This window comes from Hippoglossus hippoglossus, chromosome 9 (assembly GCF_009819705.1).
Source record: "Hippoglossus hippoglossus isolate fHipHip1 chromosome 9, fHipHip1.pri, whole genome shotgun sequence".
Classification (NCBI taxonomy): domain Eukaryota; kingdom Metazoa; phylum Chordata; class Actinopteri; order Pleuronectiformes; family Pleuronectidae; genus Hippoglossus; species Hippoglossus hippoglossus.
The window spans coordinates 20,412,264-20,430,666 of NC_047159.1; the positions used below are offsets into that span (position 1 = coordinate 20,412,264).

The 18,403-nt window shown below is 42.4% G+C and overlaps 1 protein-coding gene across 1 annotated transcript in view; it reads left to right on the forward strand.

Annotated features, from left to right (window-relative positions):
- The window catches only part of si:dkeyp-14d3.1 (transmembrane protein 132C), a 136,791-nt gene extending 120,259 nt beyond the window's left edge, over positions 1-16,532 (forward strand). The window contains exons 6-9 of the mRNA XM_034596552.1: positions 3,491-3,699; positions 8,498-8,771; positions 13,088-13,279; positions 14,661-16,532. Coding sequence (XP_034452443.1) covers positions 3,491-3,699; positions 8,498-8,771; positions 13,088-13,279; positions 14,661-15,830 — 1,845 coding nt within the window. The 3' untranslated portion in view covers positions 15,831-16,532. The remainder of the gene's footprint in view (positions 1-3,490; positions 3,700-8,497; positions 8,772-13,087; positions 13,280-14,660) is intronic.
- Positions 16,533-18,403: the final 1,871 nt, after the last annotated feature.

Here is an 18,403-nt window from a genome sequence, read left to right on the forward strand (position 1 = left end):
ACTGATAAGTCATGTCACAGTCGGTCAGTGAATCTCACATGGAGCCCAGGTGTTATATACAAACCTAATGCTCGTGTCAGACAAGTTGTCGAGCCCCGACTTGTGAGAGAAGTCTGAGATGAAGGGGCTGTCAAAGGCACTTCAGTCTCGGCAGACTGAGTGTAGTGAGAGAGAAAGAGACGAACAATGAGGGCTGATAAGGAGCAGGCACTCCTCTGACATCTTTATCAGTTCAAACACACTCTAACACTGGGAGCCCTGATGGAGCCCAATCTGCTTCATGACTGACTGTAGCCAGGGGAGCGACGCCGCCCTTGTAGAAATGTTCAAAAGCTTCATTAAGCAACTCTGTCAATCCCTGTTACGTCTTCAGTGTAGTGTAGCAGCGGCGCGTGAGCAAGGTGCTACTATGACCGTAATACCAGAGAGCAAATATCCATTGATCCCGTGTGCGGGGAGAATGCAGGACATGTGCAGTCCTGGGGTTCTGACGGTTGGCTGTAGCCTTAAAGGATGCCCTGCAGCAGGATTTTATCTTTCACACAGGGGTTTACAAAGATTCTTGCCTCTGGTTCAGGACAGTGTACAGACACAAAGTCCACTGCTCCTGTTACCTTGATGTTGAGTGGAATTTAAAAATGGCCCCTTGTGTTACTTTGAACTTGAATCTCAGAGGAGTTACTCTGCTTTTTACTCCACTTCATTTATTTGACATTTATAACCTCCACCAAGAAGGTTATGTTTCTTTTTGTTTTTTTTGTCTCTCTGTTAGTTAGCAGCATTACACAAAGGCAATTGGATGGACTACCACGAAACTTAGTGTAACGATGCAGTATGGGTCAGGAAAGACCCCATTCAATTTCGGTGCAGATCCTAATAAAAGGATGGATCACATTGTCTTTAGCGTTTCCCTCAGAATTCATTTAGTCTATGGCGGTAGTGGAGTTCCTCTCACACACAACAGATTCTGAGGTACACAGACTACTAGTGACAAATTCTCGCTCGGAGAGAACTGCATGGCATGCCACTTACAGGTACACGCACAACTGCAGTTGAAACTATGAGGTCTGACTGCCTGCATGGATGGTCACAACTTTATGGACGTTAGAGCGACCGAGCATGTGGCAAATGGCACTGCAAATATGACTCTGCCCACAGCTATACAATGCAGCAACAGAGTAAAATACCAAGCTTATGTTTTTTTGTTGATTATACAACTTTGGTGGGACAATTTAGAATATGATGGACCGCCACAGTCTAAATAATTAATGGAAAACACTGCTTTGACATGGGGAGATAGGGCATTAGCCTTGGTGGAGTTATCTTGTATCTTAGATTCACTTTTACACTACCTTGATCTGTTAAATACTGAACCAGTCCCCAACCTTCATTTGGCTTGTGCCTCCGTACAAAAGTGTCTATTTGGGGCCACTTGTCACATGTGGCCCCCAATAGCAACATTATTAGAAGTTCTGAAATGTCCTTTCTATTACTCAAGTAAAGGGTCTGAGTCTTTTTCTGCCACTAGTTACGAAAAGATTCAGTTAGGGTAAGTTAATTATCTTCAAGGTATGGTTAGGGATAGGCAACTATAACCCTAGCACATGATTAGAGCAACATTTTTCAATATTTTACCTAAAAATAGCAGCTTTCAATTCATTTGAATGGTACACTGACTTGGAATAGGAAAGTCATTCCCCCTCCTCGGCACAAACGCACATTCTTCCACCATATAATTTTGGTGAGTGGGTGCAATCTCTGGTGAGAAGTGCATAACGGAATGATAGTCAGTGGTTTAAAACCCTGGAATCAGGTCCAGCAAGTTCAAGAGTAATTTCTAACTGTATAACTTAGAAGTCGTTAAAAACCAAAGTTTATCTCCAATATTCAGCGATGGAATCTTTGAAATGATCAAGATTTCTAAACAGACTTTGCTGTGCTTGTTCTTCAGGTTAGGGAAGCTGTGGGTCATGAGGAATAAACACTGTTTGGCCGTGTTTCAGTTCAGTGAGTGGGACTACACGGTTGGAGCGGCGGTCAAGCGATTGATAGGCTTTGTTTTCTGTACATGAAAACCTCTTAACCGCTCAGGCTCGGAGCTCAACAGAATTTATTACCACTTGTGGGTGCAGAGGCTGCTGTGTTACTTTAATGGTTAAAGAAAGATTGTTGACAGAGGAGATAATATGGAGAATCTGTCATGTCTGCTTTGATGATGGCTTTCTCACAGCTTCCCACAATCTCCACTAGTCCATTCACACACACACACACACGCACACACACACACACACACACACACACACACACACACACACACACACACACACACACACACACACACACACACACACACACACACACACACACACACACACACACATGCAGTGCCGGGTATGATGCCATTTCAGGGAAATCCGCAAATATCTGCTTTCATTTATACAAACCCACCAAATTTATTTTCCACAGAAACTCTCCTGCCGGCTTCACCCTAGAGGGAGCTCACATAAAGATGTAGAATCTGTCTCGCACAAAGTTTTCTTCCTGGTCACAGAGGATATGCTGCCGCAACTTCATGATGAATGGTTGTTTATGGTTTTATCTCGCTGTGGAGAAAGAAAATAAATTGGAAGGAGAAAAACTATACGTTTCCCCAGACTGTATAGTTCCATTTGGTTTACCATTGGCAGTCTGCAATATGTTGGAATCAGCAATGACAAAATTTGCAGAAACATATTGTGTGTGTGTGTGTGTGTGTGTGTGTGTGTGTGTGTGTGTGTGTGTGTGTGTGTGTGTGTGTGTGTGTGTGTGTGTGTGTGTGTGTGTGTGTGTGTGTGTGTGTGTGTGTGTGTGTGTGTGTGTGTGTGTGTGTGTGTTAGATACCCCTCATAGCTTATAGTTGCATGTCCATATCATACGAAGTTTAAAGAGGATTCTGGATGTTGGTCAGAATTACAGAAGTGTTCAAAGAGGAAGAGGCATAGAGGGCTTCAAAGAGAGCGACAAGGAGTTGTCTTTCAATAACGCAAAATTGGCCCACTCACTCTCTTCCTAAAGCAATTAATGAAACAGATGGCTTTGAGTTCGGTCGTTTCATCGAGAGACAACTGCTCTCATCTTACTAGTTTCCATCTGTTGGCTCTTCTCTTCGCTGTAGGCTGAACTATAATAGAAGAGCAAACCAGGACCTGTTTTCCCTCCGGTTCAAAGATGTCCTCGCTGCCCTCCTCCCTCCTTCCTCAAGTGTGGAGCAGATATAGAAGCTTTCATCTTGTTCAAAGTAGTAACAGGAATGCAGCATCAGTCGAGAGCTCAGGAGTGTTAAGGCTTATAATCAACTTGGAGGGGGCCTGGTCCTGCAGTGTGCACTGTACAGCATATTGCACTGTGCAATTGACTGTGTAGTCATCTAGCATAACCGTCAGACCGTCATCTAGCATAACCGTCACTTACACTGCCTCTCACTTAATCCCTCCCCTCTCCTCCCACGCAGGTGTCAGACAGGTGTGACTACGTCTTCGTAAATGGCAAGGAGATGAAGGGCAAGGTGAAGATGACGGTGAACTTCACCTACGGATACCTGAGTGCTCAGCTGGAGCTCAACGTGTGGCTCCCTCGGCTCCCCCTCCAGATCGAGGTGTCAGACACGGAGCTCAGCCAGATCAAGGGGTGGAGGGTGCCCATCGTGGCCCCCGGTCAGAGGTACAGCACTGCATGTGACTGTCAGTTACAGGGCCGTGTGACAGTGTGTATATGCCAGAAGTATAAAATCATTTTCATATGGTTAATATTACTTCTGCCAAGGAGGTTATGTCTCCATCTTTGTTTGTTTGTTTGTTTGTTAGTACGATTACGTGCAACCATTTCCATGTAATTTTCATGGGGCAGATCCAGGATTTCTTTTTCACTTTTTTTTTTTTACATTGTGAGATAGGACATTTTTCAACATTTTCTTTTATTTCTCAGAGACATAATTCGGAAAAAATCTGGTGCAAATCCAAAATCCTTTAAAACATGTGGTTTCATAAGAGGAATGTTGGGCCTTGAAATTCACGATCCAAGATTCAAAAATCTTGGATCTGATACGGATCCGCTCCAAACTTTAAGGTTTTTTTTCCTGACCCATACATAAGTTTTGTAGTAATCAGTCCAGTAGTTTTTGCTTAATCAAACAAACAAACAGACATGGGTGAAAACATATAGGTAATTAACTGAAAGATTAATGGGAGGAGTGCAATTCAGCTTTTTTTGCATCATCTGCTGTGAAACTGCAATTCCCGTGGTTTTTACAATTATCCAATAAAACAGGACGATGCTGCAACTTTTATTTTGAGTAGATACCATTTCTTATTTTTCAACCTATAACAGTATTGTGCTTCTAGATTTTCCTGTTGTCATCATGTAAAAGTGAATGAGTCATTTATCCACCTTTGCAGAGTTTGAGAGGTTAACAAACTTTATATTGTTTTAACAAACAAAATTTATTCCAGGTGATGTGTCTGATTTCAAGCCTCAGATCAGATACTGTGGCGACGTGAGACGGAACAACGCTCCATCTGTCTCCTCCTGATTTCGCTCCTGCTTGGCAGTTCTTGGCTGATAACAAAATGGCTGACCTGTGCAATACGGATTGTCATTAGGACTGGCTTCAGGTGGCCTGCCATTGCCCTTCTTAATCGTCAGTAGGACAGAACATTATTAGAGCTGTCTGGAGGTCAGTCCTCTTCCCCTGGGGCCTCATCACTAGCAGCACCTCTGCCAACGCCGCTGTGCAGTGCTACTCCGCAACTGTTGAAATCCATCAAGTGATGGAGCAGCTATCAGACTACCTGCAGTAATTACTTCTGGAAAAAAATAAGTTGAGGTTGGACTTGCAGTCATCCCACGCACCGTTGTGTGGCCACTCTAATTATCCCTACCCCCCTCCCTGAACATTTTGAGTGACAGACGTACATAATTCGACTATTGCCATGGCTTGTCGAGGATGTTGCTTTCCCCTGCTGTGTGCTGGTATGCCTTTATCAACGGGGACAGCCAAGTTGTTTTGTCAGTGTGGACGCCAGCACGACTGCTGACGGGCGGCGGGAGGCTTTGTTTCTCCCTGTCTTCCGCCCGTCTTTGTTTATCAGGGGGGGAACAGGCATGACCTTGCAAAGTATAGCGCTATGGCTGCTGGTGAGAATGGGCATCGGTCCACTCACCACGAGCCCGCGAGGAAGTGTGCCAGTGAGCGACAGTAGCGGCCACGCTTAGGCGGAGGGAGAGAAATGAGAAATGAGAAATAAAGAGGCCTGTTTATGGAATAATTGCACAAGTACTCTTTACACGGACACTTCCTGTATGGCTCCCCTCTTCCCTCGCCTAAGTCCTGTCAGATCAGGGACAAGATGAGGCTTCGCTAACAGCAAACCTTAGTGTAGGCGGAGCACTCGGGCATGCACCACTCATTTCACACACCTTCAAGATATGTGTACATTCCTTTTTCACCCTTTGTTTAATCATGCTTTCAAAATCCCCTCGTTGTTACCTTTTACTGCTCGATTTAGGTGTGTGTTTACCATGTATACTGAGTGTTGTCTTTCTACTGTTAAACAAACAGCTGTACTCAAATTCCCTACAAGACACAAACACTAAATACACACCAATGTCAGATGGAGCTGCTTTATATAGAGGCAGCGTTGTCTATTTCTGTCCAAATGACCTTCGTCATGTTACTGCAGCAGAAAATAAAATGCATCATCACGCCAAAACAAATACAGCGTACGATCCAGGGGACACAACAAAAATAAGGGTGACACACACACACACACACACACACATAAACACATTAATATGCAGCATCTCCTCTGAAGTCAGAGCTGGGCCTGAAAGGGAATGAAGCGGGAAAAAATGTGCTTCATGGTGCAGGTTGTTCTCCGTGCTGAGTGTGATTTGTTTATTAAATTAACCTCAGATTAGATTTAGAGATGGCTGCACAAGCACTGGCATATATATCAGATTTATACCGGAGCGGAAATGGTTGGATTTCCCTGTCAGCTTGTTTACTCCTGGATCCATTACCTCTGTCTAATACCTGCATGTATGAATGTCCTCATAAATATGCTGTTTAAACACTGATTAAGTCAGTATGTCAGTAGATAACCTTTTAACATCAGCGACGTTAAATAACAAATTCAGTTTAAGCTCAAAATACTCACATTATGATTCTAAAAGCAAAGGAGAGAGATAGAGAACAGGGATTTTTCGAAAGAGAACAGAGATTTAAAAGAACTGTAAATGTTTGATCACAAATTCATGATTCACATGAGTCACTCTCTCGGTGAAGACAATGTATGTGAACAAGATTCATGCAGCTGCGAGTTCTTTCTACCATCCATTAATTTGCTTTAGCGCTTACTCTCTGAATGTCGAGGGTAGACTTGAGCCAATCCCAGCGGATATTTGGTAAGAGGGGGGGGGGGGGGGGGGGGGGGGGGGTCATCCTGAACAGGTCACCATGTATCACAGGGCTGACATGTAGAGACAAACAACCATTCACACTTACATTCACACCTATGGGCAATTTAGAGGCGCTAATCCGCTGACGTGCCTTTGTTGAATGAAGCCGAAATACTCAGAGGATCAAGGGAACACAAGTGAACCCGTCCTTACCTGAGAATTTGATGCTGTTTCTTACTTCTGTGTAGAAAATGACATAAAAGTCATGATTGGAGGAGGCCGCACTATTGACCATACATAGAATGTATTGAATGTGAAATGAAGGGCAAACTCAGACATAGCTGATCTGTTGTTATATACTATGTATTATAGTGAAATAAAACTATACAAAAATACATTTCAGGGACAAACAGCAGCTCTTCAAACTGATCAGAACACATCCATCCAGGTCCTGTGTCGTGGTAACACCACTGTTCATTCGACTTAAGTCTAATCAGTCAGTAAATGGTGATGTCACACTGTTCTGTGCACCAATCGGGATTTAACTACATTTGAATGGAAATCTGATGAGTTGTTTGTTCACCGTCAATCAAATCTGATCAAACTACACCCACACAGTCCTAATAGAACAGATTACAACTTTACTGTTTCAGTGTTTTATTTGAACTTGTTGCCTCTTCAGTCATGAATATTTCATGTTGTAGATACATACTTTGATGTGAAGGTTTCATGGGGCACAGCAAGTAAAGGAAAGAAAGTGAAACAGTGTAAGTAAAACAACATTAGAGTAATTATTACTGGGAATAAGTGTCAGTCTGTTGCATGTGAAATTGACCAGCAAAGGTTTTAAACTCTACAACTCTGCTCCTCACTGTACTTGTTGCTTTTCTCTGGAGCGTGCCGCCAACATCTTACTCCCACCGCTCCACGAGCAGTCAGATTTCTCAGGGGATTCCGTCAGAAAGAGACAAGTCGAGCGGATAATCGCAGGAAAAACAGTTTAAGAGATTAACTTCTTTTCTTCTCCCCGTTTATCATTATCACAACCTTTGCTTGTGTGTGTTTGTGTTAGAGACGGAGGAACAAATGACAATGATTAGACAGAGTGGCAGCTCTTTACGTTCATACTACAGTGTATGATTAGTGGTTTTGTTGACAAAGCACTTTTTCTGTTTGCAAGTATCCCAACTGTGTCCCAGTGAGACTGAAGAACTGCAACAGCGCTTCTTCTGCCGGATCAAGCATTCAAACACTTTCTCAACATCTCTGTCATTTTTATAGAGCTGTTTGTTGAAGCAACATTTTAAAAAAGAAGAATTATGGACAAAATCTAATGACTTTGCAGCTGTAACCATTTAAACCTAGTTTGTCATTCTCCAAGCAGCTTTACTGGTGAGAAAGAGCTGAGTCTCTGTTGGCTGATTTGCTGCCTATAGTAATAAAATTAGATTTGCTAGCAACAGAGCAATCACGGAAGCTATTAAGTAAAGCAGTAGGGAGGTGTGTGCACATTCGCAGTCCAGACCCGGTGCTCCTTAATGGTGAAGGAGATTCGCTGAAGGAGGAAAATGGTTAGCCATATGCTGGACTGTTCATTACTGGATCCTTGTCAGGTAAACATCCCTGTATAAGTTACTCTGCTGAGTGAGAGTCCATCTGGCAGAGGTCGGTTTAAGTGGGGACGCTGCTAAAAATACAACAAACTGCACGTCAATGCAGAATGAACAGAAAACCCAAAGTACAGCTGAGGCTGAAGGGAAAATCACTAGTGCTGCAGGACTTGGGCGATAAGTATTTAGATGGAGCATCAGGGAACAACCAAAGTTACTACAGTTCAGCCCGAGGAAAATCAATGCATGTATGAAATTTCATGCCAATAGTTGTCAAGACATTTCTTCTCATGTTGGCGGCAAAGTCACCAGGATTCATCCACTGGGGACCATTAATGTCCATACTGAATTTTATTGGCAATTTATCAAACCACTAAGTAGTTAGGTGAGATATTTCAGTCTAGACCAACCACCAGAGTTTATGAGGGTCGTCTTTTTCTTTTTATTGTCAGGTCCACACGGGACAGCGACGACGAGGACGATGAAGACAGACGAGGACGAAGCTGCACTCTGCAGTACCAGCACGCCATGGTTCGAGTCCTCACCCATTTTGTAGCGGAGTCAGCAGATCCCCGAGGTCAGGCGAGCTTCATGCTGGGCACCGATTGGCAGGTGGACATAACGGAGCTGGTGTGGGACTTCCTGAAGGTAGAGGACCCGCAGATTGCACAGCTGCTGGACAGGAGGATTCTCATGGGACTCGACGTGGGGATGACCACAATCCAGGTAGATCATGTATCCACCTCAAACAGGCAGTGCTTTGAAGGTTCAGTGTGTAGAATTCAGTGACATCTAGTTGTGAAGTTGCACGTTGCAGCTGAACACCCCTCACCTCACCCCACCTTCCAAACATGAAAGAGAACCTGTGGTAGCCTTCAGTTGTCATAAAAACTCAAAAGGTGTTTAGTTTATTCAGTCTGGGTTACTGTAAAAAAAACATGGCGGCCTCCGTAGAGAGGACCCACTCCCGATGTAAATATAAAGTATTTAAATATAAAGGACCCATTCTAGTGTTTGTACATTTTATATAAAACACTAGTGAAAACATAACTAGGATTATTTTATATTCAATTTCTGCCAATAAATCCCTTTCACCTAGATCTTACACACTGGACCTTTAAATGTTAATTCCAGTTTAATAGAAAATTGGTGTTGTACCACTGCAAAGGAGATGTGTTTGATGGAGGTTTTTGCCTCTGTCCATTGGTTGGGTTGTTGGATTGTCAGAGTTATTACGCAAAAGCTGCTCAACGAATTTCCATGAAACTCGGCGGAATGATAGGACATGGGCCAAGAAAGAAACCGTTAGATTGTAGGGCGAATCCAGACAAAGGGGCGGCGGATACAGGATTTAAATACTTTTGACATTTTCACAAATAATTGATGGATCTTGATGAAAAAAATCAAGCATATTTAGAGAACTGATGCTGCTTTATTGAATTTATGAAAACTCATGAGCCTCGGTGGAGGTATGTGCTCTACTGAGTGCAATTCTAGAAATGTTTTCCCATTCTTTTTTGGCCATCATTTCAGTAGCAATTTTGAGTTCTGAGACTCATCAAGGTTATTGCTGGCATCAGTCAGACGAGCCAACTGCAACTGAACAATCGTAAAGGTTTGGAACAAACTCCCAGACTAGTTCTACTTATTTGGAATAAAGGAGAAAGATGAGCTGTTAAATCATTACTCTGGCTGTGTACACATCCACCACAGTTGAGAGACTGAATTTCTATTTCAACTCTGACATGTTTTAGGTTCCATATTATTTTTTCCCTATTGCAGTTTATTTTAATTTGTTTGCATTTAATAGGGATCATTCTCACCTTTCTGGACTCCACTGTAGTAATGTGGCCGTGATCCAAGCTCTCGGCAGCTACTTTCATAACTAGAATTTTACCATAATCCATATAAATGATAATATCAACATAAAAATGTTAATATCAGTTGATATCAATAATTATCAATATAAATGTCACATTATTGTTTCTTGTTTTAAACTCTTCTTTATGAGCAGCTGGAACAATGTATAAGTATTTAATATATATTGAGATTTTGATATTGCTTTATTGCCCAGCCTTAGCTAGAACTATGAAAATAAGACCAAAGTTGAAATAAACCTGAACTACTGTTTAACTCAGTGGTGTTTTCTAAATAAACAGGCCTAAATAATAAGGCCACTCATGCTAGTGGCATTGTTGCTACAGAATTTAAGGAGCGCTATTAATTATTATGTTCCACTTGTGCCACAGCCTCCCAAATTAGGTCCATGTCTCAAAAAGGGTCCAGCCACTTGTCCTTCTCCCTCTACCTATCGGTGCTTAGTGAAAGAGAAAGTTGAGAATCAGGAAACAGTGACAACAGTGAAGCAGAGCTGGGACCTCATAAAACTGAAAAGAATTTGTCTATTCATTTGGGAATACATCAATATTTTTTTACTCAGAGCAGCATCATATTTTAATACACATTCAGAGATGAAGTGGATAAAACTGGTTCAACCCAACATCCCATATTTGTCTGTACAAATAGATATTTAAAACTGAATAATGGATACTTTGAGTAATTAAAAAACATTCAATGAAAAAGCACAAAAGCCGTCTGGGATAAAATCACTATAGATTTTAAAATACTTAAAGGGGACATAGCATGCCCATTTTACCACAAGTTGATATGGTTCCTTGGGGTCTTAATGAAATGTCTGTAACATACTTTGGGGGGGGGGCCAAGACCATGTAGGGAGACTTCCAGTTCCTTGTTACGACACAATACCCAGGAAGCGCAATCGAGTCGCTCAAGCATGACGTTTCTGACTTAGAGGAACTATAACAAAACGCGCGAGTGTTTTTCCCCCAGAGTTTTGGGGTTGGTAGACATGCCAGATACCCACATTAACGTGTAGAAGCACTAACAAAGTGGAATTTGCATGCTATGTCCCCTTTAACATTATAGCTTTAGGTTGTGTTTTTGTGTATCAACATGTTACAATTTCTGTTCCATTTTAATAATAATAATAATAATAATATAGTGAGTAGGGCTGTGCATTATGGCCAAAAATGATATCAAGATAAAATAGTTGATATCTTTAATATCACAATAAATGTCTTATTTGTGCTATTATTATTATATTTTAAGTAAAATTTTTGCTTCTGAGGTTGTGGGTTTAAACTCTTCTTAATGAGCAGAGAGTGACAAAGACATCAAAAACAGCAAAACATTTTAATCCAAGACATATAAAGTATGTGTTGTATCTCCTCACTGTGTTGCACAATGCATTAGTATTATATCAATACATTTTAAACACTTGTTATATTGATATTAATGACAATTATATTGCATTCATTATTGACATTGTTTTATTGCGCAGCCCTAATAGTGAGTATCACTGGAGAATTTTACATTTTTAAAGGTGCCTGTCTTTTTTTCTGTACTTTGGTTTTCTAAAAGCTCGACACTTTGCTGAATTGACCAAATGAGAAGTCAGCGTAACAGCGAAGTTTGTGATGAACATGAAAAAAAAAGTCTTTAAAAAACCCTGTCATATTTACGCTGGAGGATCAGTGCCTGCTTCTTATCTCATCATGTCAACGTTATTCCTCAGGTTTGTCCCAAAATATGATGACACACAATGTAAAATGCACTGCAGAGCGCGGTGGAGGCTGCCAATGCTCTTGGCAAAGGTCTGTGTTGGTAATGACAGAATATAATGAGGTAATTATTTGAATGTTTTGAAACTAATACGGCCATTATTTTAGTTTAAAATATCACCCACGTTCAAATTATCTGAATTATGAAAACCACCATGAAGCAGAGCTATTTTATTAATATACTTAATTCAACCTCACTCTAGTACATTATTATGTCGACACAAATATACAGTGTGTTATAATTTGATACTGCAGGGGCGCGAGCATATTGTTTATTCCAGGGACGAACCCAGATGCCGGTGTCATGGCTGCAGTTTGACTAGAATCTCCTTTTGTCAGGAGCAGACAGGTGCTTACTGGTGTGTCACAGGCTTCGCTGCGGGCTCTCGGCAGTGAGCGGGTCCTCGCTCTCAGCGCTCTGGGTTGTCAGGCTCTTCAGGCTAACTGGATGAATATCAGTGTCCTAATGACATCTGTGTGAGTGGGATCTGCTTCCTGCTGCCAGGGACTCATCCGTTTGTCTGCCTGCAGATGTGTCTTCACCTCTGCAAAAAACATCACAGAGGAAGCACCAAACTGGAAAACATTTGCGAGCGCAAAAGGTCGGACGGGCGCGCCACGTGCCGCGCAGACTGATGATTGCAGAAGATGATTGCATGCAGAGAAAGCCACACATCCCTCTGGTGGTACTCATCATAAACACAGTTAGTTAGTTAGTTCCTGCTTCAGTTTCGGGTTAAAGTGTGCCTCTCCTCTATATATCCAACATTAATCAAAGGGAATGGATTCTTACCTACAGGAAGTATGGGGGTTTGGGGGCAGCCAAGTGCAGTTGTTGTTTGATCCACATAGCCTGATAAAGTATCGTTTTGCATATTGTGAGGGGGCTTGTGAGTCTTTTATGTTAGATGAAACACTTGGAGAGACACTTTCTTAAATCGCCTATAACCCGCCAGTAATCCGCTTTTTTCAAGTCGCTGACGTCCTCGCTGCTCAGTGCTCATTGATGTGGTATTTTTACTTCCCCGCTTACCAGGAATCTCCTGTCAATCAAGCGACGTGACCACTGCTGATTCATTTCTGCTCGGATTTTCTGTTGATGAAGTTTCTATAGGTAGTTCTCTGTTTCTCTGCTCAGCTGCGGTTGCTGTCACTGCTGATTTCTCCTGGGACAGACCTTCCCAACCTTTAGTGTTTAAAGCAGCATATGAATAAGCACTGCAGTAATTGATCATATACTAGACAGTCACAGGTTACAGCTGTCAATGATGTATTTGAGAGAAATATTGTGGAAGAAAAATCCAAATTCTGCAGCTTTTCCTTTTAAAAAATCCTTTTTAATGTTTGAATCTATAATATCTTCCCCTCATTGCCTCACTGTCTTTCTTTTCCACCTGCTAGGTATTGTCTCCTTTGTCAGACTCCATCCTGGCAGAGAAGACTGTGACGGTGGTGGACGACAAAGTCACCATCACAGAGCTGGGGGTCCAGCTGGTGACGGGGCTCTCCATGAGCCTGCAGCTCAGTCCAGGAAGCAACAGAGCCATCCTGGCCACCACGAACACACAGGAGGTTCTGCAGAGCCCCAAGCAGGTCGGTACAAGAGACCTCAAGTAAATTTTGAAACAAAAATTAAGTATGAATGAAGTATTGCTTGATGGTTCAAGTCTCTCTTAGCCACTAAAGCTAAATATAAAGACCTCAGTTTCAAAATCTTCTGATCTAATGCGATTGGAGAAAAAAAATAAGAAAACATTATTTCCACATTATAACATGATTTGTTTTACACCTCTCTTTGGTTTGATAGCCATTTGATGAAAGAAACAATTCAATTTTATATATCTGCTGAAACCAAAACTGTACATTCTGCAGCCTTGATTACTGTGCAGAGACAAAAAGTCTTTCTTCCAGATTCCATTTCACACTATCAGGGTCCATGAATGAGCAATTTTATAATCAAAGAACGCCGCGAGTGTGCATGTGCTCGTGTACACGTGTCTATTTGTTTGTTCCACACCATCCCTAACCCTCTTAACGCCGAGGCTTGAAAAGCCAGAGTGTGACAGAGAGCGTTTCCCCAGGCAACTAATAGTAACAGAAGCTTAATGACGGAGCATGCAAAGGCAACACAAAACAGCGAAAATGTGACTTGGAGACCAAACTCAGCCGCTCTGTCACGTTCTCATTCGCCCCGGCTACTCTCATTGTGGCCTCTTTGATCTGCCCATCAAGCTCCCTTACCACTGTTCCTTTTTTACATTCCTCTTCTCCCACTTCCTCCAAGAAAGGGAGGATGGGGTGAGCACAGTTATCTGACCTATCTTCGTATGCAGATGAAGAGAATCAGGCAGCACTGCACTGGAAGTCCTCTGGTGTCAGTAATTATGGGGCATGGGGGATTTGTCCTTAAGCAACTTTAAGATATTAAACATGAGAAAGCCGTAAGATGCCGACTGTACAGCAAATCCTCATCCCCATGAACAACATTTAATGTTGCTGTCTGATCTTCCGCACATATCTCTGAATCTGTATCCCTCTTATCGTAGACAGAGCAGCAGCTGAGATAGCAGAACCACCCCTCTTAGTCACTTTGTATTCGACTTACAAATGCGGACTTAGATCAGAAATTTCCATACATAGTGAACTGTATGTCCAAATGTTGCATTGACAAAAGGAAGAGTGAATGGAAATAATCAGTGCTTCATTTTTACCAATTCAAAACACTGTGGAGAGAAAACACAAACCAATGTACCTGAGGAACATCTGCTTGATGCTGTAACCACCAAACAAAGAAGCATTGCAAATTCAGAGCTAAAGCGAATATTTTCTATGAAATGAGGCTAGATGCAGTACTTTTACGCCGTAATTTCCATTTCCATCGAAGCACACCATGTTATCTTTGTGTCAGGGACTATTTATTTTCTCTTTTTCTCTTATAATGCTGTATTGTATTGTATTTTGTGTGTGTCCATAGGAGGCCCTAATCAGTGCCTGGCTCCAGTTCAGCGACGGCTCACTGGCTCCTCTAGACCTGTACAATTCAGAGTTTTTTGTCCTAACAGCCACCTCTCTAGACGAGGAGGTGGTAACGGTGCAGCAGGACCCCTCATGGAAGTGGCCAGTCATCGTGACTGAGGCAGAGGGCCAAGGCCTTCTGGTCAGAGTGGAAATGACTGTTTGTGAAGTTTGCCAGAAGTTCAAGCGGCGCAGCATCCTGGCAGCGGGGAACTGTAACATCAGGGTGAAGTTTGGTCACAGTGACAGCTCAAGGGCAGGAAACAGCGATTATGGCCCAGATGGAGACGATATGGACAACAGAGGCAGGCTCTCCCCCTCCCAGGACCGGACCGGACTTAACACCCATTACTACGGCAGCTCCATCTCCGACATGGAGGACGGGGTGTTGAGGAAAGCCACCACCACTAGAAGCGCGATAATTCGCCGCCCCAATGGGGATAAACTATCAGATGATGGTAGCCAGGACATACCAATTGACTTTGCTGACTTCCCTGCACAAGTGGACCTGCCCCGTGGCCGCAACATGGATGATGACCTCATTCAGACTGCTCGCGGACTGACAGACCTCGAAATTGGCATGTATGCCCTGCTGGGTGTCTTCTGTCTCGCTATCTTGGTCTTTCTCATCAATTGCATCTCCTATACCCTGAAATACCGTCACAAGGAGCTATCCATTGAGGGACAGGAAAACATGAACCATGCCCACGATTGGGTGTGGTTGGGGAATGAGGCGGAGCTGCTAGAGAGCCAAATCAGCCTGTCGCCACAACAGGAGGAGCAGACTTCCATGATGGACTCGAGCAGTGGCCTCGAGGAAGGCAGCCACTTGCTGAATGGAGGCTCTGCCCAGAAGAGCGTGCAGGGCCAAGTGCACCGGACAGCAGACACAGGCTGCATAGCCAAGGACATCAAAGGAGACTCACCCACCACCAAGAGGAAGCGTGTCAAGTTCACCACATTCACCACCATTCCCTCGGACAGTAGCTACCCCACTGTTAACACACTGACGGGAAGCCACTGCCAGGACATTAAGTGGGTGTGCCAGGACGTGGAGCTGGGAGACTCCAAGGAGTTGCGCAATTACATGGAAAGGTTAAATGACAGTGCTTTAAAAGAGGTGGCATAATGTACTATGTGCACTTGTGACAGACTCACCCTTATGCCTTTCAGAGGAAAGTGGTCTGGACAGAAATCGGACCCCCAAACAAGTGAAAGAGGAAGAAAACAACTTCAGAATCACCCCAAACTGCCAAAGGGTCATCACCTTCAAGAGGACTGTCTTGATTCCACAAGTGACTGATGGTGAATCACTAAAGAAAAAAATTCTGTTTGTCAAAGAATGAGGACATGAGGTGATTCTGTTCTTTCCATTTGTTGATCAGATGATTACCTTTTTATCATTGTTTTATTACGACAGGGTTTAGATAGAATTCAAGTAATGGTCCCAGGACTTATCTGCAGCAACTATGACCTGTGATATTCAGACATGTAGATTTTAAAAAGAGCAGTGACATAACTAGATAGATGTTCTGAATGTGTGTGTGTGCACATTAAATGGTTTTGGAAGTTTTGTAACATTTTTGAATATTAATTTCTTACGCCAGATCCTTATTCTGTGGAAGAGTTCTGGAAAGGCCAAAGCAAGCCAAGTGAAACGTGTGCATGTTGTTGAGGAAAAAGAAAAGGCACAACTTTCCAGGTCATCCTCATCCTCCTTAACACGTCAGAAGACCTGTCATGTATATACCAAACAGTCTCCAAAGCATTGTATTGTTGCTCTGTATATTGTATTTTCATAACATTTAAGGAATACACAATAATGTCAAGAGCCTGTATCATCCTTTTATTGATCGTAAAGCTATTCTTGTCTCGTGTCTCGAGGTTAGCTGAGAAGTGTGGGTCACTAAAGAAAGGCCAATTAAACATTCACCTTTGTATCGTAAGTATTTTATGAGCAATTTACCCACATGCCACAACACAATATGTTATTGCTTTTAATGCTTGCCAGTGGAGGGAGGCAGTGGTCATTAATATTCTCATCTCATCCGTTGGAACAACTAAAATGACAGCCAGCGTATGATGAGGCTTTTAAATAAATGGCTGAACAACATGGTAATGTGCCATTTCCTCTACTGCCACCACCCCCCAGTTTAAAGTTTTGTGAGCTTTGAAGGAAATGCCAATTAATGTCTCGTTAACCTCTGTCCCGGAGCCTGGAGGAGAAGCTTAATGATGGACAAGCGGGGATGTAATGTGCTCTCCATCTCTCGGGGATCGTGCCGATACAAAGAGAGATAATTATGGACAAGGTGGAAAATGTTTTCGTTTTTGGAAATGGATCATTTATTATTCAGATAATTGCACAAACAATAATCATCTCTGAAATCTTCCTAAACAAAAGGCAGTCGGCTGAAAAATTACATTTTGCTCAGTGAATGTTATTATCACAGTGGTGGCTGATTACGTTTTTTTTTTCTTTTTGTTCTATTATTTTCCATCAAGCAGAGAAATATTCACAGTATGTCAACTGGTGCTGTAGTGTGGCAGCGTTGGTAGTACTACCTCAAGTGTAATTAAAGATTAAGATCAACTCAGTTATGTCAACAGTGAGCAGTGAATGGAGCTCCGTCAGAAAGTTTAGTGGCTTTTACACTTTTATTTAATTAGTTCAAGTGTGTTGACGGATTCTCTCGTTCTACTTCTAGGGTTCTGCTTCGGGTTTGCTGCATGCTGAGCCAGAACACCAAATTAATATGACAAAAAAAAGGTAGAGTTCAGGTAGAGTGATAACAAGCCAGGTATTAAAGGTAGGGTTGGTCAGTTGTATGGGAAACACTTATCGTATTTGTTGAATTCCTCCTCACGTCCTGATAGCCATCAATAAGTAAAGTTGTCTGCCCCCTGCCAATGCTCTCAATCCGCTTGACAGGAGTCTTCACAAGCTGAAGCAGAGACAGTATTTAGAAGTTAGTGATCGAGTCATGTAAAAATGGCAAAAAAAAGTGCAGCCAAAATTCCCAGTTCTACTACAGACAAAGGCTTCCACTGCAAAACAAAGCAAGAAAAGAAGTTTCGAAAGGCTAGAACCAAAATGTGTTTGGATGAAGTACTTGGCTCAGGAGTGTACTCTGAGTCAGAGCCAACAAATCTTTCATTATGGAAACTCTAACATGCTTGACGATGGTCAATTTGCGGAAAATAATGTGTTGATGTTGCCAGTTAACAAACATTACAAGAGGCATTTCCTGGTGGCTAGCCAGCAATAAGTTATGACATCAAACGCAATTTTCAATAAAGAATTCCCCTTGCTAACATGCTAGTACTAATGACGTGGGTACTAATAATAGCCATGTTTATTGTTTAGGTTAATTATGATAATGTTAGTTGTTTTCTTACAGTTGATTCAGACATGATAATGTCAATGAAGCTCCTCGAGTCAGCTTCCAGCAGTTGTGTGCACGTTCACGTGTTTTGGGGGTGTCATTTTGTCGTAAGGGTTGATTTGAGGGGTTAATGTAGCGGTTGCATGTTTTCAGCGCAGCCTTTTGCAGCCAACTTTTCCGCGCTCACCAACCCCAGCTTTAAGATAAAACAGGTGTAGGTTGGCACTGTGGGAAATGAGGTTATTTACTGTTTTGCAAGATGTAGATGAGAAGATCGACAAAACACATCACGTCACCTCATGTCTGTATATGAAGC